Consider the following 27,538-nt stretch of genomic DNA (forward strand, 5'->3'; position numbering starts at 1 on the left):
TTTTATCGTAGGAATGTTCGAAATCTAAACTCTAAAGTATGAGAAGAAAACAGTAAATCAGAAAGCTGCGCACATTTGCGCAGCTTCTGCGAAAACGTGAGCAGCTTTCTGATTTACTGTTTTCTTCTTACACTTCCTATGTTTCCTGGACTGTAACAGCATTTGCTTATTTAGTAATTTTAATACAGAATTTACTCTGATGAAATTATTCAGACACTCCAACGCCCCCCCCCAAAAAAAAATCGGATCTGCATGATTCAGCCGTGAAAAAGGCGTCATCCGCCGTTTGCATCCCTGTTTAAACTCATAGGTTAACTGACTTTAACCGGCTAATGAGGCTCGGTGGTTGGTCAAGATTTTTTTTAGTTTTCGCCGTCCCTACTATGGATTGGCCTTTCAAAGGCATATATGAGCCAAAAAGATAAAACATTGTCATAGACTAGACCAGGGTAGTAGGGCTAAGCATAGCCATTTTAAACGTTAGAGATCAAGCGGACTGACGGGCACAAACACTGTTCTGTCTAGTTTCTAAGTATGCAGTTATCATTCAATCCAAAAATCAACTTAACAGATGTACTAGGAGTATTGAATTAGAAGATTACACCTACCTGATATGAAGTGTTCACTACAAATTCGGCTGGTAGAACTGGGGTACCAGTTTTCTCTTCGCACAGCGGACACCCATTTTGCGTGTCTCTCCTCGTCTGCAGGGAATCTATAAAATGACAGGCCCTCCTTTTGGCCCTGTCTATTGGTACAACCAAATGCTGAACAAGATATAACCATTCTTGAAAGATCTACTCCCACACACTTGATAATTAGAACGGGTTCGTCTAAGTTCTATGCGCGGCCTTGCCGTCCAAGATGGCAGATAAACAAATATCATGTGACCTCGTGATGTCACGTGCACGCTCTATACACGGTATAGAATCTCAAGCTGAAGCTCGGTACTAAATATCAAGCAGTTGTGATTTGCTGTTGCTGAGAAAAGTGTTACGAAAATTTTGTAAAGCCATGCTATATGTTTCGTAAATACATTAAGTCAGCAAACAGGAAGTCGATTTGGGACAGAACTGAAAATGGTATGCACGGTATAGAACCCCAAGCTGAAGCTCAGTACCAAATATCAAGCAGATGTGATTTGTTGTTGGTGAGAAAGGTGTTATTAAAATTTTGTAAATCCATGCTATATACTTCATAAATACATTAAGTCAGTAAACAGGCAGTTGATGTGTGACAGACCTGAAAACAGTATACACAGTATAGAACCCCAAGCTGAAGCTCAGTACCAAATATCAAGATGATGTGATTTGTTGTTGCTGAGAAAGGTGTTATGAAAATTTTGTAAATCTACCCTATATGTTTCATAAATACATTCAGTCAGTAAACAGGAAGTCAATGTGCGACAGACCTGAAAATGGTATAAACAGTATAGAACCCCAAGCTTGGTACTACCAAGTACCAAGTGGCTATGATTTGTGGTTGTTGAGAAAAAGGGTGTTTCGGATGGACGGAGATATGGACGGACGGACAGATGGACAGAGGTAAACCAGTATACCCCCCTCCTTTGGAGCAGGGGTATAATAATCTCAATTATTCCAAAGCACACATACACAGGCACTACCGTATCATCTTTGGATCCAAGTATGTTCTTATTCTCCTGTGCCAGTGCCAACACTGTTGACAGACTTTAAACCTCTTTGGAATTTAATATTTAGAAATGGTGTGTGTGTGTGTGTGTGTGTGTATACATACACTCACTGGCCACTTTATTAGGTACACCCATGTACCTAATGTTTTATGCCGTTATCTAATCAGCCAATATCTTGACAACAGCATGGTGCATAAAATCATGCTTCAGTTAATGTTCACTTCAAACATCAGAATGGGAAAAATTGTGATCTCTGTAACTTTCACTGTGGCATGGGTGTTGGTGTCAGATGGACTGGTTTGAGTATTTCAGAAATTGCTGATCTCCTGGGGTTTTCACACATAAAAGTCTCTAGAGTTTACACAGGATGGTGCAAAAACCAAAAAATATTGAGTGAGCGACAGTTCTGTGGGTGGAAACGTCTTGTTGATAAGAGAGGTCAGAGGAAAATGAGCCAGATTGGTTTGAGTTGCCATGAAGGATATAGCAACTCATATTAACTCTTTACAACCATGGTGAGCAGAAAAGCATCTCAGCATGCAACAGCAGAAAACTACATTGGGTTCCAATCCTGCCCGCCAAGAACAGGAATCTTAGCATCAAGATATATATTGTATATATGACACAAGTGTTTTACTGGGAAATACACCACTTGTATTTTTCATACGAGCTATGTAGATCCGGGACATCGAGAACCAAAACCGTGACATAAATCTCTACATGCTACTCGTGAGGAAATCGATAAATTGTTTTGATAAATTTGAGTACTTTTTGTTTGTGAATGTGTCTACCGGTATATAATAAAAAGAAAATCACACGATGGCTTGAAGATATGAAGTTTATCTTCTCGTGTTGAAAAACTCCCATTTTTCATACGAACTACATCACGGATCTGAGTGAAATATTTTCCAATATCTTCACTCTGATGTCACTCCCAGTGTTTTCCCGCTGACTTGACGCATGTTGTCAAAATGGCCAACCGGTTCAAAATTAAACTCCTTTTGATTAACTTGTGTATTTTTTTGTGGATGTGTCTACGGTATATAATATAAAGAACATTACACCGTGGCGCAACAATATGAAGTTTATTTTCTCGTGTTGAAAAATATATCACTCGCTTGCTTCACTCACTTGTTTTATATATACAGATATACAGTGTGTGTATATATATATATATATATATATATATATATATATATATGGGGCGGCACGGTGGTGTAGTGGTTAGCGCTGTCGCCTCACAGCAAGAAGGTCCGGGTTCGAGCCCCGTGGCCAGCGAGGGCTTTTCTGTGCGGAGTTTGCATGTTCTCCCCGTGTCCGCGTGGGTTTCCTCCGGGTGCTCCGGTTTCCCCCACAGTCCAAAGACATGCAGGTTAGGTTAACTGGTGACTCTAAATTGACCGTAGGTGTGAATGTGAGTGTGAATGGTTGTCTGTGTCTATGTGTCAGCCCTGTGATGACCTGGCGACTTGTCCAGGGTGTACCCCGCCTCTCGCCCGTAGTCAGCTGGGATAGGCTCCAGCTTGCCTGCGACCCTGTAGAACAGGATAAATCGGATAGAGATAATGAGATGAGATGAAACTGGAAGTCTTTGATTCAAATTCAGTAGCTTTCAGTCCACTAAACAAAAATAATTAGGTGCCAGTGAAAATTCTTTTTATGACCTAAACTTGAAAAATCTGAAAGGTAGTCTACCTTTAAAGGTGAACCCTAACTGGAGTAAATAGACTTGTATAAAATGAGACATTTCCTTTGCCATCTAATCTGAAAAAATTAGTTGATATACGATGCCGCTTTTCCATGAATACCTAATTTCATATGTAATTTAAATAAATTCCTTCTCATTCAGCTTGCTAAATGAAGTCCAATGGCTCAGCCATCCCCTACCTTATCCCTGATTGGAAACGAACCAACATAGAACCACTGCTGTGTGATGGACCATAGGGTGATAAAATGTATCTGTTTGCTCATAACAGCTAACAGTGTTAGGGTTTTGCTGGGATTCGAACCTGGTTCGTTGGTGTGATAATCCAGCAAACCCCCACTTGGCCACCAGGGGGATGACTCAAATGCAGAGGCGTGAGGCGGAAGTAGAAAAAAAATCAAAAGGTTTATTTAAACTATATACACTATATACAGGGCAAAACAAAAGACAAAAAAAAAAAAAAACCAAAGAGTATAATCCAAAAGAAAAGCAAAGTGCAAAAATTCAAAAGCTAAGAAGATCAAAAAACACAGTACAAAGGAAACTGGAGATAAACATAACAGCACAAAGACACCGTGACAAGAGGACTGAACTCAGGGGTATAAATACACAAACTAATTAAGGACACAGGTGAAGATAATTAGGCAATTAACACAAACACAAAACACAGGAACAGTGGCGGCCTCTAGAGGCCAAAACAGTCCTAGTCCTAACAAACAGATTTGTTAAGTGGGCTGCACGGTGATGTAATGGTCTATTGCCTCACAGCAAGAAGGTCCTGGGTTCGAGCCCAGTGGCAGACGAAGACCTTTCTGTGTGGAGTTTGCATGTTCTCCCCGTGTCCACGTGGGTTTCCTCCGGGTGCTCTGGTTTCCCCCACAGTCCAAAGGCATCCAGGTTAGGCTAATTGGTGACTCTAAATTGACCGTAGGTGTGAATGTGAGTGTGAATGGTTGTTTGTCTCTCTGTGTCAGCCCTGTGATGACCTGGCAACTCGTCCAGAGTGTAACCCACCTCTCACCCATAGTCAGCTGGGGTAGGCTTCAGCTTGCCTGCAACCCTACACAGGATAAGCGGCTGCAGGTAATAGATGGCTGGCTGGATTTGTGACATCATAACAATGATATCCCAGGCTTTGTATGAAAAATTATGTTGGACTTGCCCTTTGAGCAAATGTGTTTGTTCATTGCACTTCTTGTCAGACACTCGATTTGACCGTATATAATAATAAATAATGATTCACTCCCACTGAAATCCACAGCAACTTAGGAAGCTTAAATAGACTAATCTGGAAATAAAGCACTACATTCTGTTTCTTTTTGTAAACAAAGCGTCTTGAATACAGTTGCTGCTTTCTGAAACATTCCGTTTCCAAATCCTATTTAACAAATCCATTATTAGTGACTCTTAATGCCTGGGCCAAGTGTAGTGTGTTCAGTAGAAACTCATTATTGTTAATGCATTTTCATATAGATTAGTAACAACAAAACAAAACAAAAAAACAGAACAAAAAAAAAAACTGCACAACTGAAAGTTGTGCTTTCCTATATACTGATTTTTATTTTTTTATTTTTTGTCATTATCAAAGCCTAAACTATGGACAACTTTTTCCCAGATTTGTCTGGGAGATTTTTTTGATGAACTTTCATTTTCTCAAGGTATCTGTAATAAAATTTTTATGTGAACTCCATGAAGCTCTGGTGTTCAGACAGCCATGAATGAATTAATGCATGACATGAGTTTCCAGCACCTTTCATCTGCACTGTCAGAAATAGGGGTACAGTAAGAGTCCATTTCTGTCCCCAAGGTAGAGTCTACACTAATATATCCCCTCAGGCTCATTATTGGACCTCAGGGTAACTATGTGTACCTTTTTAGGGCCAAAAAGGTACATATATGTTCCCAAGCAGTATGTAAAGGGTACAAATAAGTACCTTAGAGGGTACTGCTCCAGTGACAAGCCATTGTACCCCTAAAGGTACAGTAATGTACTTTATTTTCTGAGAGTGTGGATATTTGCATTACCTGGCTGTTTAAAGACCTATCTGTTTACCTATCTGTTTAAAGACAGATTAACCATAGGGCTTACTGGGACACTGGCCAAATCCAAACGTCCTCGTGCTGTAGTTTTTCTTTTTCTTCATGTTTTTAAGTGAAAGGTCATTTATTTACACGTGAACAATTTACAATTCTTAAACGAATGACAATTTAAAACAAAACAAAACAAAAAAACACTGCCCTTGATTTTTGGGATGGAAATGACACCTCATCACATCTCATTATCTCTAGCCGCTTTATCCTGTTCTACAGGGTCGCAGGCAAGCTGGAGCCTATCCCAGCTGACTACGGGCGAAAGGCGGGGTACACCCTGGACAAGTCGCCAGGTCATCACAGGGCTGACACACAGACACAGACAACCATTCACACTCACACTCACACCTACGGTCAATTTAGAGTCACCAGTTAACCTAACCTGCATGTCTTTGGACTGTGGGGGAAACCGGAGCACCCGGAGGAAACCCACGCGGACACGGGGAGAAGATGCAAACTCTGCACAGAAAGGCCCTCGCCGGCCACAGGGCTCGAACTCGGACCTTCTTGCTGTGAGGCGACAGCGCTAACTACTACACCACCGTGCCGCCATAATAATAATAATAATAATAATAATATAAGCCATGGGCGGCACAGTGGTATATTGGTTAGCGCTGTCGCCTCACAGCAAGAAGGTCCGGGTTCGAGCCCCATGGCCGACGAGGGCCTTTCTGTGTGGAGTTTGCATGTTCTCCCCGTGTCCGCATGGGTTTCCTCCGGGTGCTCCGGTTTCCCCCACAGTCCAAAGACATGCAGGTTAGGTTAACTGGTGACTCTAAATTGACCGTAGGTGTGAATGTGAGTGTGAATGGTTGTCTGTGTCTATGTGTCAGCCCTGGTGACTTGTTCAGGGTGTACCCTGCCTTTCGCCCGTAGTCAGCTGGGATGGGCTCCAGCTTGCCTGCGACCCTGTAGAACAGGATAAAGCGGCTAGAGATAATGAGATGAGATGAGATAATGATAAAATAAGCCATGGGCAGCACGGTGGTGTAGTGGTTAGCGCTGTCGCCTCACAGCAAGAAGGTCCGGGTTCGAGCCCCGCGGCCGACGAGGGCCTTTCTGTGTGGAGTTTGCATGTTCTCCCCGTGTCCGTGTGGGTTTCCTCTGGGTGCTCCAGTTTCCCCCACAGTCCAAAGACATGCAGGTTAGGCTAACTGGTGACTCTAAATTGACTGTGAGTGTGAATGGTTGTCTGTGTCTATGTTTCAGCCCTGTGATGACCTGGCGACTTGTCCAGGGTGTACCCCGCCTTTCGCCCGTAGTCAGCTGGGATAGGCTCCAGCTTGCCTGCAACCCTGTAGAACAGGATAAAGCGGCTAGAGATAATGAGATGAGATGAGAATATAAGCCATATCCCTTGCCATCATTAATATATTCTTCAATAAATGATTGCTAGGGAGTGTGTGACTTTCCGTGTAGAATACATGGCCAAAGATACTATTACCAAATAACTAAATCAACTCGATTTTTCTCTCTGGGATTTTCTCCAGAAACTGCCCTAAATCTCTGCACAGAACTGTAAAGTAGTGTTCATCAACCTGCCTCTGAGTTTATTTCCATCCATCTATCCATTATCTGTAGCCGCTTATCCTGTTCTACAGGGTCGCGGGCAAGCTGTAGCCTATGCCAGCTGACTATAGGCGAGAGGCGGGGTACACCCTGGACAAGTCGCCAGGTCATCGCAGGCTGACACAGAGACAAACAACCATTCACACTCACATTCACACCTACGGTCAATTTAGAGCCACCGATTAACCTAACCTGCATGTCTTTGGGCTATGGGGGAAACCGGAGCACCCAGAGGAAACCCACGCAGACACGGGGAGAACATGCAAACTCCGCACAGAACGGCCCCCGTCGGCCACTGGGCTTGAACCCAGGACCTTCTTGCTGTGAGGCAACAGTGCTAACCACTACACCACCATGCCGCACCTGAGTTTATTTCATGATTCCATTAAAGAGTACCCTGCATTTGCTCCCAGATGCATTTGGGTAGAAATTGAACAGGCAGATGAGTTTTAATGATCTGAGGAGAGGCAGGCAGTGTATCTGCCATGTCTGTTCCTGAGGGAATTAAAACAGTCAATATAATACAGTACTTTTTGCCCAGGTCAGACGGTAGGCTGCAACTAGTTTTCAACTACTTGCGTCTACCTGCGATAACAAAATCGCAGGGAGACGCAGGACTGGTCTTGCGTCAATGCACGACGACGCAGATAATGGCAGAGTGTTGCAGAGGGTCTTTAGTAGAGGCAGGTTGATGCAAGTGGATCATGATCTGTTCACATTTCAGCTGCGATTCGCTTCCAATTGCACTATTGCTATTTTGTACATTGATTTTAGAGTGTATTTTTATCTATCTATCTATCTATCTATCTATCTATCTATCTATCTATCTATCTATCTATCTATCTATCTATCTATCTATCTATCAAATCTATATTATCTATATTTATATATATTGTTTTTTCTTAATTTTTATCTATATTATCTATATTTACATATATAGTTTTTTTGTGTATGTGTAATCTTTATCTATTTTTTTTTTTTTTACAAGTAAGATGAGGGAGAAATGGCATTTCGATTCTCCTATATGTCCTGGATATATAGTGAATTAACAATAAAGAATCTTTGAATCTTGAATCTTTGAAATAGCAGGTTGACGCATGTAGAGGCAGGTGGTCGTGCAACGCTTGAGCGACCAATCGCAGGTTGAAGCAGGTAGTGGCAGCTAGATGCAGACTGATGCAGGGGAAGACAAGTCTTTAGAGATGACTGCGATGCATCGCAGGTAGACGCAGACTGCACCTGCAAACAGTTTACAACAACCTGCGAGCAGTCTTATGGCCTTATATATTTTAAAGGTTTTCTGTGCGCTGCGTCAACCTACATCTAGTTGCGTCTGCTTCCAACTGGTTGATTCAGCTTAAAAATTCTGTGTCTTGCAATACGTCTGACCACAATGAAGGATTTGACGCAAAACGCCTGGGTCCACCTGCGATCGGTCGCCACCCGACCGATCGCAGGTCGCAGCATGCATCTTTCTGCCATCTGACCTGGGCATTAGCCACAGACACACACACAAAGATAGTAAGCTTTTTTTTTTCAGATTTTGATTAATTTTCTATAACAGCAGTTCAACTGTAATTGCAGTAATGTTTATGTTAATGCACTTGTTTTAATACATAATTGCTTCTATTGTCACAGCTTAGCCACTTTCTCACCATATTTTGCCATGTTTTTGACCACATTAGCAACTCTCATTTACAAGTTCTCATTCATCATGAAATCTTTCTTCTTAATGTAATATGTTTTGAAATGCAGATGATTCACAATCCAATTAATATGCTGATTAGCCCATGAGCTCATGTGGCAACTTCTATTAACTTTTTGAGCATGCATTAACGTCTTTCCTCTGGAGAAATTACAGTATTTACAGGACTGCTCGTCGCTATTTTTATGTTGCCCTAAATCTGAGAGTAAAACACTCATATGTTGGTGAGGAAAATCTCACACGCAGAAATAACCACAAGAGAGAGCCAAAGCTCAAAGCTAGTATACTTTATTACTGTACATATATCTGTTTTTGCTTGGAGAAGAAGAGAGAAACTACAGTTTGTTGCATGTCAGACTCAATGTCAAGGTGATAGTGGACTATAAAATTTACATTTTACAGTGGCTGAACAAGCATTTTTTTTCTTTCATTTTTAAAGACTTGTCGATTTGTAACATCAATCCATGGGGTATGTAATTTGCAGCAATAGATTTACAGATCCCCAATTGTGTACAGCCGAAATGTATCGAAGCAGATGCTGTTATATAACTGCAAATGCCTTTTTATATGATATATAATGTTTATTGCCAATAAAGAGCTGCACGGCGGCACGGTGATGTAGTGGTTAGCGCTGTCGCCTCACAGCAAGAAGGTCCTGGGTTCGAGCCCCGGGGCCGGCGAGGGCCTTTCTGTGCGGAGTTTGCATGTTCTCCCCGTGTCTGCGTGGGTTTCCTCCGGGTGCTCCGGTTTCCCCCACAGTCCAAAGACATGCAGGTTAGGTTAACTGGTGACTCTAAATTGACCGTAGGTGTGAATGTGAGTGTGAATGGTTGTCTGTGTCTATGTGTCAGCCCTGTGATGACCTGGCGACTTGTCCAGGGTGTACCCCGCCTTTCGCCCATAGTCAGCTGGGATAGGCTCCAGCTTGCCTGCGACCCTGTAGAAGGATAAAGCGGCTAGAGATAATGAGATGAGATGAAAGAGCTGCACAAATGCTCTATAGGCATTTCAAAACTAAGAAGTTCTTGAAAACAGTGTTGTTTTGTGGTAAACAATGTAAATTAAGTAAAGAAAGATGGTCCAAAGTGTCTTATTCCTTTTAATACCACAGTGCTTTGCCAGTGCTCACAGAGGTATTATCATGAAATGTTACTTTGAATAAACACATGTACACAATGGGGGCGGCACGGTGGTGTAGTGGTTAGCGCTGTCACCTCACAGCAAGAAGGTCTGGGTTCGAGCCCCGTGGCCGGCAAGGGCCTTTCTGTGCGGAGTTTGCATGTTCTCCCCGTGTTCGCGTGGGTTTCCTCCGGGTGCTCCGGTTTCCCCCACAGTCCAAAGACATGCAGTTTAGGTTAACTGGTGACTCTAAATTGACTGTAGGTGTGAATGTGAGTGTGAATGGTTGTCTGTGTCTATGTGTCAGCCCTGTGATGACCTGGCGACTTGTCCAGGGTGTACCCCACCTTTCGCTTGTAGTCTGCTGGGATAGGCTGCGACCCTGTAGAAGGATAAAGCGGCTAGAGATGATGAGATGAGATGTTACAACCACTGACATTGGAGACTCCTTCCAAAACTGTTAAATTAAAAAATATATATGTATCACCATTTCAACAATTAGACATGTTTTTCAATTCCTTTATATGGAGCTTCTGCTATACAAGAGACAGTCTAAGTTGTTTCGATATAAATGATAACATGCTTGAAGTGTACATATTATTCACATTATTCATTACAATGTCTGGTGTTTACAACTTAAATGTAAGCAAAGTGATCACTGAATAAAATTTGCACGTGTAAATAAGAATTCTAAGGTCTCATCACGTCCTAAATCTGTGTTCGAAATTTTAATGTTGTGTTCTTCATCTTCTCTTTGTAGTGTTTATCAAACTGCTCATTCTGGGCCACTGTGAAGTGATTCTTCCAGTCACTGACTTTACCTGGAAGAAAATTCAGAAAGAAAATACAAACCATTTGATCAATTTATCATCCTATTAGCAACACTTAGTGAGATTTTCACTTAAATTTCTTTTTCAAGTGCTGATCAACCCTATATACACAGTACCGGTCAAAAGTTTGGACACGCTTCTGCATTCATTGTATTGAGTGTGTTCAAACTTTTGACTGGTACTGTATATACAGTACTGTATATTTGACAGAATATTTCATTTTAGTGACATCAGAACTGTTTACCCATTAAACCTACAGGAATATATGGTTTATACAGTAGAGATCAACCTTGCATTGTAAGATAAGTGTATGAAACATTATGTACTACCAGGTTACCCGGGTGTTGCCTGGGTTGGGAGGGGGTGAAGCGCAGATGTAATTTTTTTAGCATGTGATATACAATATGTTAACCCAAGACAAACAAAAATCCAAACATCCACCACCCAGGGGTCCACCAGGGACCCCCTGGGATCCAAATATGGAATTTCTGAATTCTGCCAAATTGTGGCTATCTCCTGTACCTACGTGCCAAGTCTAGTGAAGATCTATCGAGAGTTTGTGTTGATAAATGTAACGTGAAAGGCATTGAGGGAGGGGGTGGGTGGATGTTGTGCCCCCCGGGGACCTCCCTGGGGACAGTACATGAATTTTCCTTATATCTGCAAAATTCCAGGTCATCCCCAGACCTACTTGCCAAATTTGGTAAAAATCCATTGAGAAATGGTGACGTTAGCACAAGACAAACAAACAGACTTTGACGCTTATTATATAGAGACTAGAATAGATAGATAGATAGATAGATAGATAGATAGATAGATAGATAGATAGATAGATAGATATACAATAACAAGTCATTATTCAAGGACTAGATTCAAGTAAACATCTGTGCCAACATGTGCTTGTAGAAATCTTTCCAAATACTGTATAATGTGCAGAGTAGCTGAAATTGGTTTCAAAGTGGGGTTTAGAGTTGTATTATACAAAGTGTCTAAAACTGTAACATTCAGAAAAACATTCTGATAACCGAGATGTTTTAGCTGGAACAATCCTACAACATTTTTATGTTGTGCAGGAAGTAAACGTGTACCAGTGTTACCAACTTATAGGGATTTAAAACATTAACCTTTGCGCATAAACTGTGAGACTGAAAAATCCATGACTGGGATTGTAGAGTAATTGGTCATCTTGTTTTGCTTCATGGCATCAAAGTGGGTAATTTTTGTAATTTTCTCTCTCTCTTCTTTTGGTGTAGATAACCCGAGGAAAGAGCAAAGATTCTCCACCTCACGGTCAGTATTCTAGATAAGAGAGAAACAAATTAGAATGATCAAAGCTCAAATTCTGGACTCACGTAAACAAGCCTCATGAAAAAAAACAACTACAGTAATTTGTACACTGTAACAAGTACCATTAACAATTATTCACAAAGTTTTAAGGCAACTCTAAAGTGTACATAGAGTATACCACTATTCTACAATTCCTACCTCCACCATATCCTCAAAGAACATGTAATGAAGATTAGAGTATGTCTTCTTCTTCTCCCAGTAGCCACACACATGATCATACCAAGGTCCAAACACCTCTACAAGGTCAAATAAAATAATTACTGAATCAGAGATGGAAAATACTTGAGGGATGGGATGTTCAAATTGAAATTAAAACTGAAAACAATGATATGTAAATACAACCCCGATTCCAAAAAAGTTGCGACAAAGTATAAATTGTAAATAAAAATGGAATGCAATAATTTACAAATCTCAAAAACTGATATTGTATTCACAATAGAACATAGACAACATATCAAATGTTGAAAGTGAGACATTTTGAAATTTCATACCAAATATTGGCTCATTTGAAATTTCATGACAACACCACATCTCAAAAAAAGTTGGGACAGGGGCAATAAGAGGCTGGAAAAGTTAAAGGTACAAAAAAGGAACAGCTGGAGGACCAAATTGCAACTCATTAGGTCAATTGGCAATAGGTCATTAACATGACTGGGTATAAAAAGAGCATCTTGGAGTGACAGCGGCTCTCAGAAGTAAAGATGGGAAGAGGATCACCAATCCCCCTAATTCTGCGCCGACAAATAGTGGAGCAATATCAGAAAGGAGTTCGACAGTGTAAAATTGCAAAGAGTTTGAACATATCATCATCTACAGTGCATAATATCATCAAAAGATTCAGAGAATCTGGAAGAATCTCTGTGCGTAAGGGTCAAGGCCGGAAAACCATACTGGGTGCCCATGATCTTTGGGCCCTTAGACGGCACTGCATCACATACAGGCATGCTTCTGTACTGGAAATCACAAAATGGGCTTAGGAACATTTCCAGAGAACATTATCTGTGAACACAATTCACCGTGCCATCCGCCGTTGCCATCTAAAACTCTATAGTTCAAAGAAGAAGCTGTATCTAAACATGATCCAGAAGTGCAGACGTCTTCTCTGGGCCAAGGCTCATTTAAAATGGGCTGTGGCAAAGTGGAAAACTGTTCTGTGATCAGACGAATCAAAATTTGAAGTTCTTTATGGAAACCAGGGACGCCGTGTCATTTGGACTAAAGAGGAGAAGGACGACCCAAGTTGTTATCAGCGCTCAGTTCAGAAGCCTGCATCTCTGATGGTATGGGGTTGCATTAGTGCATGTGGCATGGGCAGCTTACACATCTGGAAAAACACCATCAATGCTGATTGGTATATTCAGGTTCTAGAACAACATATGCTCCCATCCAGATGACGTCTCTTTCAGGGAAGACCTTGTATTTTCCAACATGACAATGCCAAACCACATACTGCATCAATTACAGCATCATGGCTGCGTAGAAGAAGGGTCCGGGTACTGAACTGGCCAGCCTGCAGTCCAGATCTTTCACCCATAGAAAACAATTGCCGCATCATAAAACGGAACATACGACAAAAAAGACCTAAGGCAGTTGAGCAACTAGAATCCTACATTAGACAAGAATGGGTTAACATTCCTATCCCTAAACTTGAGCAACTTGTCTCCTCAGTCCCCAGACGTTTACAGACTGTTGTAAAGAGAAAAGGGGATGTCTCACAGTGGGAAACATGGCCTTGTCCTAACTTTTTTGAGATGTGTTGTTGTCATGAAATTTAAAATCACCTAATTTTTCTCTTTAAATGATACATTTTCTCAGTTTAAACATTTGATATGTCATCTATGTTCTATTCTGAATAAAATATGGAATTTTGAAACTTCCACATCATTGCATTCCATTTTTATTTACAATTTGTACTTTGTCCCAACTTTTTTGGAATCGGGGTTATAATCTTTGACCTGTATTGCACTCAAAACAACACAACAGCACATTATTTTATGTTTTAACTCATGGATTTTGTTGTTGTTTTCAAAATAAACACATTTTAATTTTGATTCTTGCAACAGATTAAAAAAAATTCAGACAGGAAAGCATTTACCACTTTTTAATGTTGCCATTCCTTCTTACAGCACTTAAAAAGTGTTTAGGGACTGAAGACCACAAGCGACCACCAGTGTTTCTGTTGGTATTTTGTCCCACTCTTCCTCCAAACACATCTTAAGGTCTTAAGGTGTGCAACTGTACGGGGTTGCAGTTGTCATATTTTTTTGTTTCCAAATTTGCTACACATTCCCTGTTGGGGACAGAGGAGACAGATACCTTCTTCTTCCACAGCCATGCCTTTGTAATGTGCGCAGAATGTGGTTTTGCACTGTCTTGTTGAAATATCTCTGGAAAAGGTATCGTCTTGAAGGCAGCATATATTGCTCCAAAATCTCAATGTACTTTTCTGCATTAATGCTGCTATCACAGAAGTGTCGGTTACCTTTGCCAAGGGCACTGACACAACTCCATACCTTGACAGAACCTGGCTTTTGGACTTGTTGCTGGTAACAGTTTGGATGATATCTTTTGGTCTTTGGTCTGGAGCATACAGCGTCCATTTCTTCCAAAAAAGACCTGGAATTGGAACTGATTTGTCTGACCATAATACCCATTTCCACTGTGTGATGGTCCATCATAGATGCCTAGGAGCCCAGAGAAGTCAATGGCGCTTCAGGACACAGTTAACGTAAGGTGCTTCCTTTTTGCACAATAAAGCTTTAACTGGTATTTATAGATGTAACTCTGTATTATAGTACTTGACAAAGGTTTGCCAAAGTAATCCCAAGCCCATGTGGATATAAAAGCAGTAGATGAATGACGGCGCTTGATGCAGTGCTGTCTGAGGGATGGAGATCATGGGTGCTCAGCTTCAGCTTGTGCCTTGCCCTGTATGCACCAAAATTCCTCCTGATTCCTTGAATCATTTAAAGATATTATGTGCCGTGGAGAGTGAAATATCCAAATCCCTTCAAATATTTCTTTGAGTAACATTGTTTATAAACATTTCAATAATTTTCTCATGAATCTGTTGACAAATTGGAGATTCTCAGCCCATCTTTGCGCCTCCAGGACTAGGGCTTTACTGGATACTGATTTTGTACTAAATGATGATTACAAATCACCTGTTGACATCACCTGTTTCAAATCACATAATTTATTTAATAGTTTTACCTCATTACTAGCCCTATACTGCCCTCATCCCAACTTTTTTGGTATATGTTGTAGACCTGAAATGCAGGAACAGATGTATATTAACAAATGAAACCAAGTCAACTGGACAAAATATGAAATATCTTGGGTTCATACTGTCTGCAATGAAAGACAAGTAAAAGCAAATTTAGGAACTACTTTCTTTTTTTATTTGCTTTTCCATTCTGTCCCAACTTATTATGATTTGAGGTTGTACACCACATGCTCATGTGGAGATCTAAGTATCATGATAAATATAATTTCTTAGTACTTTCTCACCCCCACTCATAATTAATATTTGTTTCACTGTGCCCCTCCACCAGTGAGCTCATTTGATATTGTCACTCTGTTACTCACTTTTTCCATCCATGAAGCTCTGTAGATAACTGTTCCAGTCACCTGGCTCAGGCTGTGCCTGAGTCATGCGCTCAAAGTGGAAATAAGAAACAACATTGTCTTTGGCATTACGAGCTATGTAGACAACCTGGAGAGACACACATTGACATTAAAAATTAAAACCACTGACAGGTGACATGAATAACACTGATTATCTAATTACAGTGGCACCTGTCAAGGGGTGGGATATATTAGGCAGCAAGAGAACAGTCAATTCTTGAAGTTGATGTGTTGAAAGCAGGAAAATGGGCAAGTGTAAGGATCTAAGCAACTATGACAGGGGCCAAATTGTGATGGCTAGATGACTGGCAAAAACAGAAAGGTGTCAGTATTAACTTTTTCAGCAGTGTGTGCTACAGTAGCTCTTCTGTAGGATTGGACCATATGGGCTAGCCTTCGTGCCCCATGCAAATCAATGAGCCTTCGACACCCATAACCCTGTCCCTGGTTCACCGGTTGTCCTTCCTGGGTCCACTTTTGGTAGGTACTAACCACTGCATACCAGGAACATCCCACAAGATGTTCCATTTTGGAGATGCTCAGACCCAGTCATCTAGCCATCACAGTTTGGCCCTTGTCAGAGTCGCTCAGATCCTTACACTTGCCCATTTTTCCTGCTTCCAACACATCAACTTTGTAAACTGACTGTTCTCTTGTTGCCTAATATATCCCACCCCTTGACAGGTGCCATGGTATTGAGATGATATTGACTTCACCTGATATTCACTTCGCCTATCAGTGGATTTAATTCTGTGTGTGTGTGTGTGTGTGTGTGTGTTGAATGTTGTTGTGGCAGTGGGGGCGTGGTCAAGCATCGGTCTGTGACCGGAGGGCAGAGTCAGGGAAGGTAAGTGACAGAATCACTGCACTTGATGTTAATTAACGTGTGTTTGTGTGTCTTCCCCAGTGACCACGCCCTATTTAAGGAGAGAGCGAGAGCAGAGGAGAGCTCTCTCCCGAACCAGACACCTGATGTGTGTGTGCGCGTGGCTGGCTGTGTGTATGGTTATGAGAGACCACTGAAAAGTGTATAAAATAGTTACGAAACTCAGTTCTGGCCTGCTGTCTTCTGTGCTCCTCCTACGAACTGCCACAGTGGTGCCAAAACCCAGGATTTGGAGCGCAGAAGAAGGACAGCCCCATGGAGTCCTCCCCTTTCGCCGACCTGGTCCACACCCTCGCCACAGCCCAGCAGAGCCAGCACCAGGCGCTAGTCGCCCTCCAGAAGGAGCAAGAGCAATGGTTCGAGGCCCTGGTGCTGGCGCAGCAGGAAGATTGACAGGTGTTCCGGCACCTCCTCGCATCGGCGGGGTCCACCCTTCCCCCCTCACCCTAACGAAGATGGGCCCGCAGGACGACCCTGAGGCCTTCCTCATGCTCTTTGAGCAGGTAGCAGAGACCTTGGGCTGGCCGGTGGAACAGCACGCGGCGCGCCTCCTCCCCCTGCTAATGGGTGAGGCGCAGCTAGCTGCGCTACAGCTCCCCGCCGACCGCTGGCTGGCCTATGTGGACCTTCCCCGGGCTGTCCTCCAGTGTGTGGGGCGCACCCCTGAACAACAGCAACAGGGTTTCCGTGCTTTGCGCATGGAGGAAGTTGGCCGGCCGTTCGCGTTTGGCCAGCAACTCCGGGACGCCTGTTGGTGGTGGTTGAGGGCCAACAATCGCGACGCCAAGGGAATCATTGATCAGGTGGTACTGGAGCAGTTCATCGCTCGCCTACCAGCAGGAACCGCAGAGTGGGTCCAGTGCCACCGCCCGGCATCACTGGATCAGGCAATCGAGCTGGCGGAGAACCATTTGGCGGCTGTCCCGACGACAGGACAGCAGACAACCTCTTCTTCCCTCTCTCTCTCTCTCTCTCTCTCTCTCACCTCCTGTGTCTCATCCTTGCCCCGTTCCCCCACCGCGGAGGTGGGGGCCGGCGCCACCCCAGCCGGCCCGCCGCACCTGCGGTGCCCTCCCATTTCTCCCTTCTGTGTCTGTCTCTCCCCCCCCTCAGGTGAGTGAGCCCCAGAGCATTAGTGCAGAGAGGAAGCCCGGGCCGGTTTGCTGGCGTTGCGGGGAGCCGGGCCACCTCCAACAGCAGTGCTCGGTAATGGAGGTGGGCGCAGTGGTTTGGATCCCTGACAAGCCAGGAGCTGCCCTCGATCGGGCTGGAGCGTATCGCATACCGGTGAGTGTCCAAGGGGATACATATCAGGCGTTGGTGGACTCTGGCTGTAATCAGACCTCAATCCACCAAAGCCTGGTGCAAGATGAGGCATTGGGGGGAGCACAATTGGTGAAGGTGTTGTGTGTGCACGGGGATGTTTGCAACTACCCTTTAGTGTTGGTCCACATTTTTTTCGAGGGAAAAATTTAGAGTAATGGCGGCGGTTAATCCTCGCCTTACCCACTCGATAATTTTGGGGACTGATTGGCCGGAATTTGGGGAATTAATGAGTCATTTAGTGAAGAGTGGGTCCTGCCGTAGTTCTGTACGGGGAGGTCCTGGTGTCGCATTGGCGGGAGCAGCTGTCACAGAGCCGTCTATGTCATCTCCGCGTCAGAGTGAGGAGCCGCCGGCTCCTCCACCTTCTATTGAGGAATCCCTTGCGGATTTTCCGTTAGAGCAGTCGCGAGACGAGACTCTGCGGCATGCGTTTGACCAAGTGAGAGTAATCGATGGTCAAACACTCCAGCCAAATGCCACCCCGTCCTTCCCCTATTTTTCTATTATGAAGGATAGATTATACCGAGTGACGCAGGACACTCAGACTAAAGAGCAATTCACACAGCTTTTGATTCCAAAGAGCTGCCGGGAATTGGTATTCCAGGCGGCTCACTTTAATCCCATGGCTGGACACTTAGGGCAGGATAAGACACTAGCCCGAATAATGGCCGGGTTCTATTGGCCAGGGATTCGCGGCGATGTCTGTAGGTGGTGTACAGCGTGCCGCGAATGCCAGTTAGTAAATCCAGTAGCCATTCCAAAAGCGCCTTTGTGACCTCTCCCATTAATCGAGACCCCGTTCGAAAGAATTGGGATGGATCTCATTGGGCCATTAGATCGGTCAACACGAGGGTACCGCTTTATTTTAGTTCTGGTGGACTATGCAACGCGATACCCATAAGCAGTGCCTCTTCGCAATATCTCAGCACGCAGTATTGCGGAAGCGTTCTTCCGTGTCATCTCCCGAGTTGGAATCCCGAAAGAGATTCTGACTGACCAAGGCACCTCGTTTATGTCACGTACACTGAACAAACTGTATGGGTTATTAGGTACTAAGCCGATCCACACCAGCATGTATCACCCACAAATGGACGGTTTAGTTGAATGGTTCAATCGCACCCTCAAGAATATAATTTAAAAATTCGTAAGTGAGGATGCACGTAATTGGGATAAATGGCTCGAACCCTTGTTATTTGCAGTGCGAGAGGTCCTCCAAACCTCCACGGGGTTCTCCCCATTCTAATTATTATATGGGCTTCCACTTGGGCAACGGGCAGGTGCGTCCCCAAGTTAACAAGACAGCAGCAATTGCGGCCTGCCTGAGGCCCAAGACCAAAAAGGGGGTGAGACAGTTCCTGGGGCTGGCTGGCTACTATCATAGGTTTATACCTAATTATTCGGATGTCACCAGCCCACCGACTGATCTGACTAAAAAGGGGGCACCAGATCCGGTCCAGTGGACGGAGCAATGCCAGCGGGCTTTTTCTGAGGTAAAGGCTGCACTGTGTGGGGGGCCACTGTTACACTCCCCTGACTTTTCTCTCCCCTTTATGTTACAGACTGATGCGTCGGACAGAGGGCTGGGGGCCATTTTGTCCCAGGAGATGGAGGGGGAGGACCACCCAGTGCTATATATTAGTAGAAAGCTGTCGGTGCATGAGGGGCACTACAGCACCATTGAGAAAGAGTGCCTGGCAATCAAGTGGGCGGTCCTCGCCCTCCGTTACTACCTGCTGGGACGCCCTTTCACCCTCTGTTTGGACCACGCGCCCCTCCAGTGGCTCCACTGCATGAAGGATGCCAACGCGTGGATCACCCGTTGGTATCTGGCACTCCAACCCTTTAACTTCAAGGTGATCCACAGGCTGGGGGCGCAGATGGTCATGGCGGACTTCCTCTCCAGTCAAGTTGGGGGTATGTGGCAGTGGGGGCGTGGTCAAGTGTTGCTCTGTGACCGGAGGGCGGAGTCAGGGAAGGTAAGTGGCAGAATCACTGCACCTGATGTTAATTAACGTGTGTTTGTGTGTCTTCCCCAGTGACTGCGCCCTATTTAAGGAGAGAGCGAGAGCAGAGGAGAGCTCTCTCCCGAACCAGACACCTGATGTGTGTGTGCGCGTGGCTGGCTGTGTGTATGGTTATGAGAGACCACTGAAAAAAGTGTATAAAATAAAAAGAGTTACGAAACTCAGTTCTGGCCCGTCGTCTTCTGTGCTCCTCCCACTCCTACGAACTGCCACAGTTGTTTACTTTTTTTAGTTAACATATTGTTGCAAAACTATTCAACAGACCAAAACATTAGTCAGAAACTGACAGTCAGTGCATTAAGAGTGTGTAATACAGTTTTCATTGTATAACCAATTTGTTTAAGTGAGAACTTCATGATCCTACAAATGTTGTTTAAAGTGTGAATATATGCAGACACCCATGAATTCATGAAAGTTATGTTCTACGATCATCAGGGTGCTGTTACTGTAGGTTGTCTGTGTTTTGACCTCCTGACTCTTGTTCTAGGACATTAACTGATTCACATTTGGATTTGCATTAAAACCTTCCTGAATCTTTGTTACTCCAGCCCTATGTTTTGACAAATAAAAATACCATACAAATTAAAAATCATAACTTTAAGAGATCCCAATTACTATACCTTGCAATTCTGTTCCCAGAAGGACTTGGGTACCAGCTGAACAGGTAAATGAGTTTTGATGAGTCGTGGTGTGGTGGATAAATTATTTGCTAGTTCAACCCCTGTACAAAGAAGAAAAGAACCATTAAAATGAAGTGCTACCATAAAGGTCTATGCACAAATGCACAGGTGGTTTCATTACAAATAATTATGAAGATAAGGATTAAGCTGGTGATTCCGACATGAATACTAGAGTGAGCACAGCTACTGACCTGTAGGTATCTTAGGAAGAACCGCCTCAAGGAAAGGCACTCGGAAGTAGATGGGTATTGAGGTCTGACGCTCTGGTGCTGTATTGCCAAAATAAAGCAGGTCCAAGATGTAAGAAACCCAGGTGGTGCCTAGTGGAAGTGAATTGGAAAGAAAGTGAAAACCTGGTATTTTTATGACTAACTTGAATCAGAGATTTACTGTCATTATAGACTTACAGCTGTACAAAATGTTGGCTCAGTTTATACATATGCAAAATTATTTTACTCAAAGAGGAATGTCCTGAAGTTCCCTCTCAGTGTGTGGTGCAATTCCAAGCACTGTGAGCATTGTTTACGTGTCTTATTCATTGTCCATGTGTTTTTGATCGTCTTATCCTGTACCTTGGTTTTGTTTCTATCCATCCATTAACCGTAACCGCTTATCCTGTGCAGGGTTGTGGGCAAGCTAGAGCCTATCCCAGCTGACTATGGGCGAGAGGCAGGGTACACCCTGGACAAGTCGCTAGGTCATCACAGAGCTGATACATAGAGACAAACAACTATTCACACTCGCATTCACACCTACGGTTAATTTAGAGCCACCAGTTAGCCTAACCTGCATGTCTTTGGATTGTGGGAGAAACCGGAGCACCCGGAGGGAATCACACACAGACACTGGGAGAACATGCAAACTCCACACAGAAAGGCCCCTATTGGCCACTGGGGTCAAACCGAGAACCTTCTTGCTGTGAGGCAACAGTGCTGACCACTACACCATTGTGTCACCCTGGTTTTGTTTTTAGTTATACAGTACTGTGCAAAAGTCTTTGGTACATGCAATGAAATGCTGTAGAACAAAGATGCCTTCAAAAATAATTAAATTAAATGTTTCTACATTAAAAAATGCCATAGAGATCAGTAAGCAATGCATGAAAAAACCCCTCAGTGTTTGGTGTGATGACCCTTTGCTTAATAAAAAAAAAAACTAGTAGTCTCAGATACAATTAGTGCAGTTTTATAAGGAAATGAGCTGTAGGTTTTACTGATCATTTTACAGAATCAGCTGCAGTTCTTTTGGAGACTTTGACTGTCACACTTCCTTCTTATTTTTGCAGCAAAACCCAGCAGCCTTCATTATGTTTTTTTTCTGAAAAATGATCTGTTATGTAATATGCTGCTTTCTTTACTGACATACAACCATTTTTCTGTAACATTTAATTTTGTTACATTTAATTCAGGGACATATAATAGTAATAATCTTTACGATTAGTGTTTATTAGTTCTATATTTTACACTTAGTGTTTATTTAATGTTTAATGTTTATTGCTGCATCATGGGTTTGAGAGTAATGCAATTTCAATCTTCTTTATGTCCTGTACAGATTGCAGTACTGACAATAATGTAGACTTTGACTTTTGTGCTGGAAAACTAATGTTTGGAAATCTCAACTGTTTTTGTACTGATTCCATAATGTAGAAGTCATCAAATAAAAATCTATAACAAACTTTGTACTCAAAACAATAAGGTGCCTAAGACATTTGCACAGTCCTGTAGTTCTTGATTTTGACCCTCACTTGTTTCCTGCCATTGTGATTAAGGATGGATGTTCCTGTTTGTCTGTCATTTGATCCGTGGAATCAACCATGACAGTGGCTTTCCTTTCTTGGATTTGCCCCAATAGAACATGCACAGTGTTTGCACACTGGCATCCTGCCACTACTCACTGCACATTACAGAGAAAAATTATCCCTTTCACATAGTTGATCCAGCACACACTAACATAGCTTAAATTCAGAATTACTCATATGAAGATTCTTGGTCAAACTGCTTCAAAATAGACAGAATACCTGCTTTAGGGTAAGTAGCAATGAGGATGTCATCTGGTCTTGCATGGAAGTTCTGAACATTTTCCCAGTCATCAGTAAAGTAATGCACCATAGAAATGCCTTCAAAATCAAACAGTTCTGGTCGGCTGGTCGATGTCGTCTGTAGTATTACACATTATTGTTAAATGCCCTAAATATAACTTTAAGTAATGGTGGTGATTTTCTGTCAAAAACACTAAAACATTATTGCACTTCTGTTAAAACAGCAGAACATTACATTCACACAATTACTAATGCAAATTTTGTTAGCTCATATTTAGTGAATTATAACTAGTTATAACTTGTAGAATTTAATAATAATAATAATAATAATAATAACCAGTTCATGTTTCAACCAAATCTGGAGCCATTGTGCCCTTTCCAAAATGGTTTCATAAACAGTTGACTGAAGCAAGTTGAAATGTTTTGTTGCATTTGTTGGATTGACACATGGTACAGTTAACTTGAAAGGACAAGTATGATTCCCAGTAACTTTCAAAAATATGTTTAGCTAACTTACCGAAGAAAACTCAGATCCTTCCATGATGAAATAAGAAATTGCAATATCTGTCTTTGACACTCAGTTTCTTTCCCTCAAACGTTTTCTCAAACCTTCTGATGTTAATGGACTTCCCTTATGCTATGCTTGGACTCTCTCTCTCTCTCGCACTGGATTATGTAAGCATCCAAAGCCCTTCCCTCTTCCGGCCTTTTCCCTGCTGTTACAGACACTCATGTATTGTGCTATACAATAACAATTCAGCGCACACATACACAGGCAATACCATATAATCTCTGCTTCCTAGTGTGTTGTTATTCTCCAGTGCTAGTGTCAACACTGTTGACACACCCTCCTCCTCTTCCGTAAAATATTTAGAAATGGTACACACACACACACACACACACACACACAGAGTGGTGCTTGAAAGTTTGTGAACCCTTTAGAATTTTCTATATTTCTGCACCTAAAACATCATCAGATTTTCACACAAGTCCTAAAAGTAGAAAAAGAGAACCCAGTTAAACAAATAAGACAAAAATATTATACTTGGTCATTTATTTACTGAGGAAAATGATCCAATATTACATATGTGTGAGTGGCAAAAGTATGTGAACCTCTAGGATTAGCAATTAATTTGAAGGTGAAATTAGAGTCAGGTGTTTCAATCAATGGGATGACAATCAGGTGTGAGTGAGCCCCCTGTTTTATTTAAAGAACAGGGATCTATCAAAGTCTGATCTTCACAACATGTTTGTGGAAGTGTATCATGCCACGAACAAAGGAGATTTCTAAGGACCTCAGAAAAAACATTGTTGATGCTCATCAGGCTGGAAAAGGTTACAAAACCATCTCTAAAGAGTTTGGACTCCACCAATCCACAGTCAGACAGATTGTGTACAAATGGAGGAAATTCAAGACCATTGCTACCCTCCCCAGGAGTGGTTGAGCAACAAAGATCACTCCAAGAGCAAGGCGTGTAATAGTTGGCGAGGTCACAAAGGACCCCAGGGTAACTTCTAAGCAACTGAAGGCCTCGCTCACATTGGCTAATGTTAATGTTTATGAATCCACCATCAGGAGAACACTGAACAACAGTGGTGTGCATGGCAGGGTTGCAAGGAGAAAGCCACTGCTCTCCAAAATGAACATTGCTGCTCGTCTGCAGTTTGCTAAAGATCATGTGGACAAGCCAGAAGGCTATTGGAAAAATGTTTTGTGGTCGGATGAGACCAAAATAGAACTTTTTGGTTGAAATGAGAAGCGTTATGTTTGAAGAAAGGAAAACACTGCATTCCAACATAAGAACCTTATCCTATCTGTGAAACATGGTGGTAGTAGTATCACGGTTTGGGCCTGTTTTGCTGTATCTGGGCCAAGACAGTTTGCCATCATTGATGGAACAATGAATTCTGAATTATACCAGTGAATTCTAAAGGAAAATGTCAGGACATCTGTCCATGAACTGAATCTCAAGAGAAGGTGGGTCATGCAGCAAGACAACGACCCTAAGCACACAAGTCATTCTACCAAAGAATGGTTAAAGAAGAATAAAGTTAATGTTTTGGAATGGCCAAGTCAATATCCTGACCTTAATCCAATGGAAATGTTGTGGAATGACCTGAAGCGAGCAGTTCATGTGAGGAAACCCATCAACATCCCAGAGCTGAAGCTGTTCTGTATGGAGGAATGGGCTAAAATTCCTCCAAGCTGGTGTGCAGGACTGATCAACAGTTTCCGGAAATGTTTAGTTGCAGTTATTGCTACACAAGGGGGGGTCACACCAGATACTGAAAGCAAAGGTTCACATACTTTTGCCACTCACAGACATGTAATATTGGATCATTTTCCTCAATAAATAAATGACCAAGTCTAATATTTTTGTCTCATTTGTTTAACTGGGTTCTCTTTATCTACTTTTAGGACTTGTGTAAAAATCTGATGATGTTTTAGCAGAAATATAGAAAATTCTAAAGGGTTCACAAACTTTCAAGCACCACTGTGTTTGTGTGTGTGTGTGTATGTGTGTGTGTTTATTTATTTATTACAGGGTGCTTCAAAAAATTTGATATTATTTGAGATGTAAATATCCCAGAAACTATATCGTCTAGGCAAATGAAACTGAACAGGCTTAATGTTGAGCAATATAAGATTTATTCCTCAAAATCTGAATGAGAAATTCAAAAGGTATGTGGATTCCATGAACAATTTTGCAAATTTTCATTATTCACAAACCCACTCGACCGTCTCTTCCGATGTTGGTGGTCGTCCAGATCCTTTTGCCCTGCACAGACAGCCTTCCTCTTTGAACTTTTTGTGCCATGTCCAAATCTGCATTGCAGTTGGTTAATTTTTAGAGAATTCTCTCATAAATGCACCCTGCACAGTCTTGTTCGACTGTGTCTGAGTGTACTCTAACACACAAAATGCCTTTTCTTTTCCAGTGAATGGCATTTCTATACCTAAAAAGATAAAAGCAAAAAAAACATTAAACATGAAATTTTGACCTGTTTCCACACATGCTGCTAAAGTTTCAGGTCAACTGAACGAGAATTCACAAGTTATTAGATTGTGAAATTATATCAAAATTTTTGAAACACCCTGTGTGTGTGTGTGTGTGTGTGTGTGTGTATTACTCAAAAAAGGATTAGATATCCACTGTCAGGAAAAATATCAAATGAGATGACACAAACACACACTAATGCTATGTCTTTCACTGACACCCATCTTTTGAAACAGATCTATGGGAATATTTGCTTTACTTACACGACTTTGGCCACAGTTAATTTGTTACTTATTACACAGTGCTCCTACTGTGCTTTATATGATATTTGAACAGCTCTTTTTCTGAACAGTGAACAGATCTTGGCTTAATTGTCAAACACTGAGAAAAAAAATTAAAATACAGTAATGCAGTTTAAATATTTAAAGAAGTTTAACAAATTATCAATTAATTTCTCCTTGTGGAATTGAGTTTGATTAACTGAATGTCCATTACAGTCATAAGGACAATAGCCAGGAGATATAGTGTCACTTTGTGCCAAGTCTGCAAGGGAAGTTTCAGTTCTCCTTATAGTTCACTACAGATTATCAAATTACATTTCAGAAACTGTTAAATACCATTAGTGTGGAATTTGCATCAAAACATGCTTCTTTTGGCAGTGGTGGCTGGAGATTATATTAGATGCAAGGCTAAAATCTACTACTATATCCACATTCACTAGATATAAGCAATCACATTCTCTGATTGGCTCCTCTATTACTAGGCTATCAGTTCATATACTGTGAGTAGAGGAAAAACAAAATGCCGGCACATGTTGCTGAACCAACCAAGGATGAAATAAAGACTATTCAAAAACAAAACCCCACAAAATACAAAAAAGCAACAAAATATGGAATGAAAGTATTTGATGGTAAGAATGTATCTTTTTATTTTTCAAGAATTATTATTATCATGTTTTTCACAAATTGCTACTGTCATTTTGCCGGTTTGTTTACATTCTTCATCTTTAAGCATTAAAATTTATTGAAATTTTTTTAGACTGGTCCAAAAGTTCAAAGAAGTTTAAAATTGCATAAATGAAATATCCAAGGAAGAATTAAATAAATGTCTAAAGCTATTCTATACATCGGCACACAGCAAGACGGCACTTTCTACAAAAAAACAACAACACCACTAGTCAATTTGTGCAGCCATTGATAGGTTTTTAAGAAGTCTGCCAAAGCGGAAATGATTTTGTCAGACGTTTTGTATAAAGTTTTTATTTATCGAATTTGCAAAAAATAAAAATGCTCTGTTTCTTAAAATCCAGTGAATGTGGATATAATAAAACAATTATTCCACTCAATCTCGTCATACATGGCTGATAGCCAACTTGGTGCTACGTGCCTCGTCAGCTATCAGCTCATGTACAAGTCAATTTTGTGGAATAATTGTTTTATATATATATATATATATATATATATATATATATATATATATATATATATATATATATATATATAAACTGCTCAACAATAAAACTGTTAGGGTTGAGCAATGAGTGTGTAATGTCTTACTGCATTCATACAATGATTCCTCCAAATACCAAACATTAAACACTAATTTTATGTCTCTCTTAGCTATTCTTAAATGCAATTTCTACTTTGTTTGGCAAATGTGTTCTTCATGTACCTATTTTTGGTTTCTCCTCCAAAAGCATTTTGGGGGAAAAACTCCTTTGTGCTCATTACACCTGTGATTTTATTTCACATGCATTTCTCAGTCACTACTGGTGAGTTATGGATGCATCAGGAAACTGTTTGAAATACATTAGCCCAAAATGAAGATCAAATCTTGGGGGTATTTTACTCTGTGTAATTACCTGATTTGACTTTCACTGTCACTTTAAAGTCTGCATGGACGAAATCAGCCCCAGCTTAGCTTCTTCATAGCTGGAAAAGC

The 27,538-nt window shown here is 41.8% G+C and overlaps 1 protein-coding gene across 1 annotated transcript; it reads right to left on the reverse strand.

Annotated features, from left to right (window-relative positions):
* Positions 1 to 9,802: 9,802 nt before the first annotated feature.
* Positions 9,803 to 23,404, reverse strand: LOC132892956 (cytosolic sulfotransferase 3-like). Its single transcript, XM_060931549.1, has 8 exons — positions 23,116 to 23,404; positions 22,578 to 22,716; positions 20,752 to 20,880; positions 20,501 to 20,601; positions 15,606 to 15,732; positions 12,156 to 12,253; positions 11,795 to 11,969; positions 9,803 to 10,661 (listed from the first exon to the last, which is right to left on the reverse strand). Exons 1-8 carry the CDS (start codon positions 23,137 to 23,139, stop codon positions 10,549 to 10,551), a joined length of 906 nt encoding a protein of 301 aa, XP_060787532.1. The 5' UTR covers positions 23,140 to 23,404; the 3' UTR covers positions 9,803 to 10,548.
* Between the last annotated feature and the right edge of the window lie 4,134 nt (positions 23,405 to 27,538).

The sequence above is a fragment of the Neoarius graeffei genome, chromosome 10 (assembly GCF_027579695.1).
Source record: "Neoarius graeffei isolate fNeoGra1 chromosome 10, fNeoGra1.pri, whole genome shotgun sequence".
NCBI lineage: Eukaryota > Metazoa > Chordata > Actinopteri > Siluriformes > Ariidae > Neoarius > Neoarius graeffei.

Coding starts and splice junctions, on each gene's coding strand:
- LOC132892956 (XM_060931549.1), bottom strand. CDS start 23,139: ATGGAAGGATCTGAGTTTTCTTCG. Junction 20,881..22,577: donor TGCTACTTACCCTAAAGCAG/GTATTCTGTCTA, acceptor CACTTCCACTAG/GCACCACCTGGGTTTCTTAC. Junction 12,254..15,605: donor GAGCTTCATGGATGGAAAAA/GTGAGTAACAGA, acceptor TTGACCTTGTAG/AGGTGTTTGGACCTTGGTAT.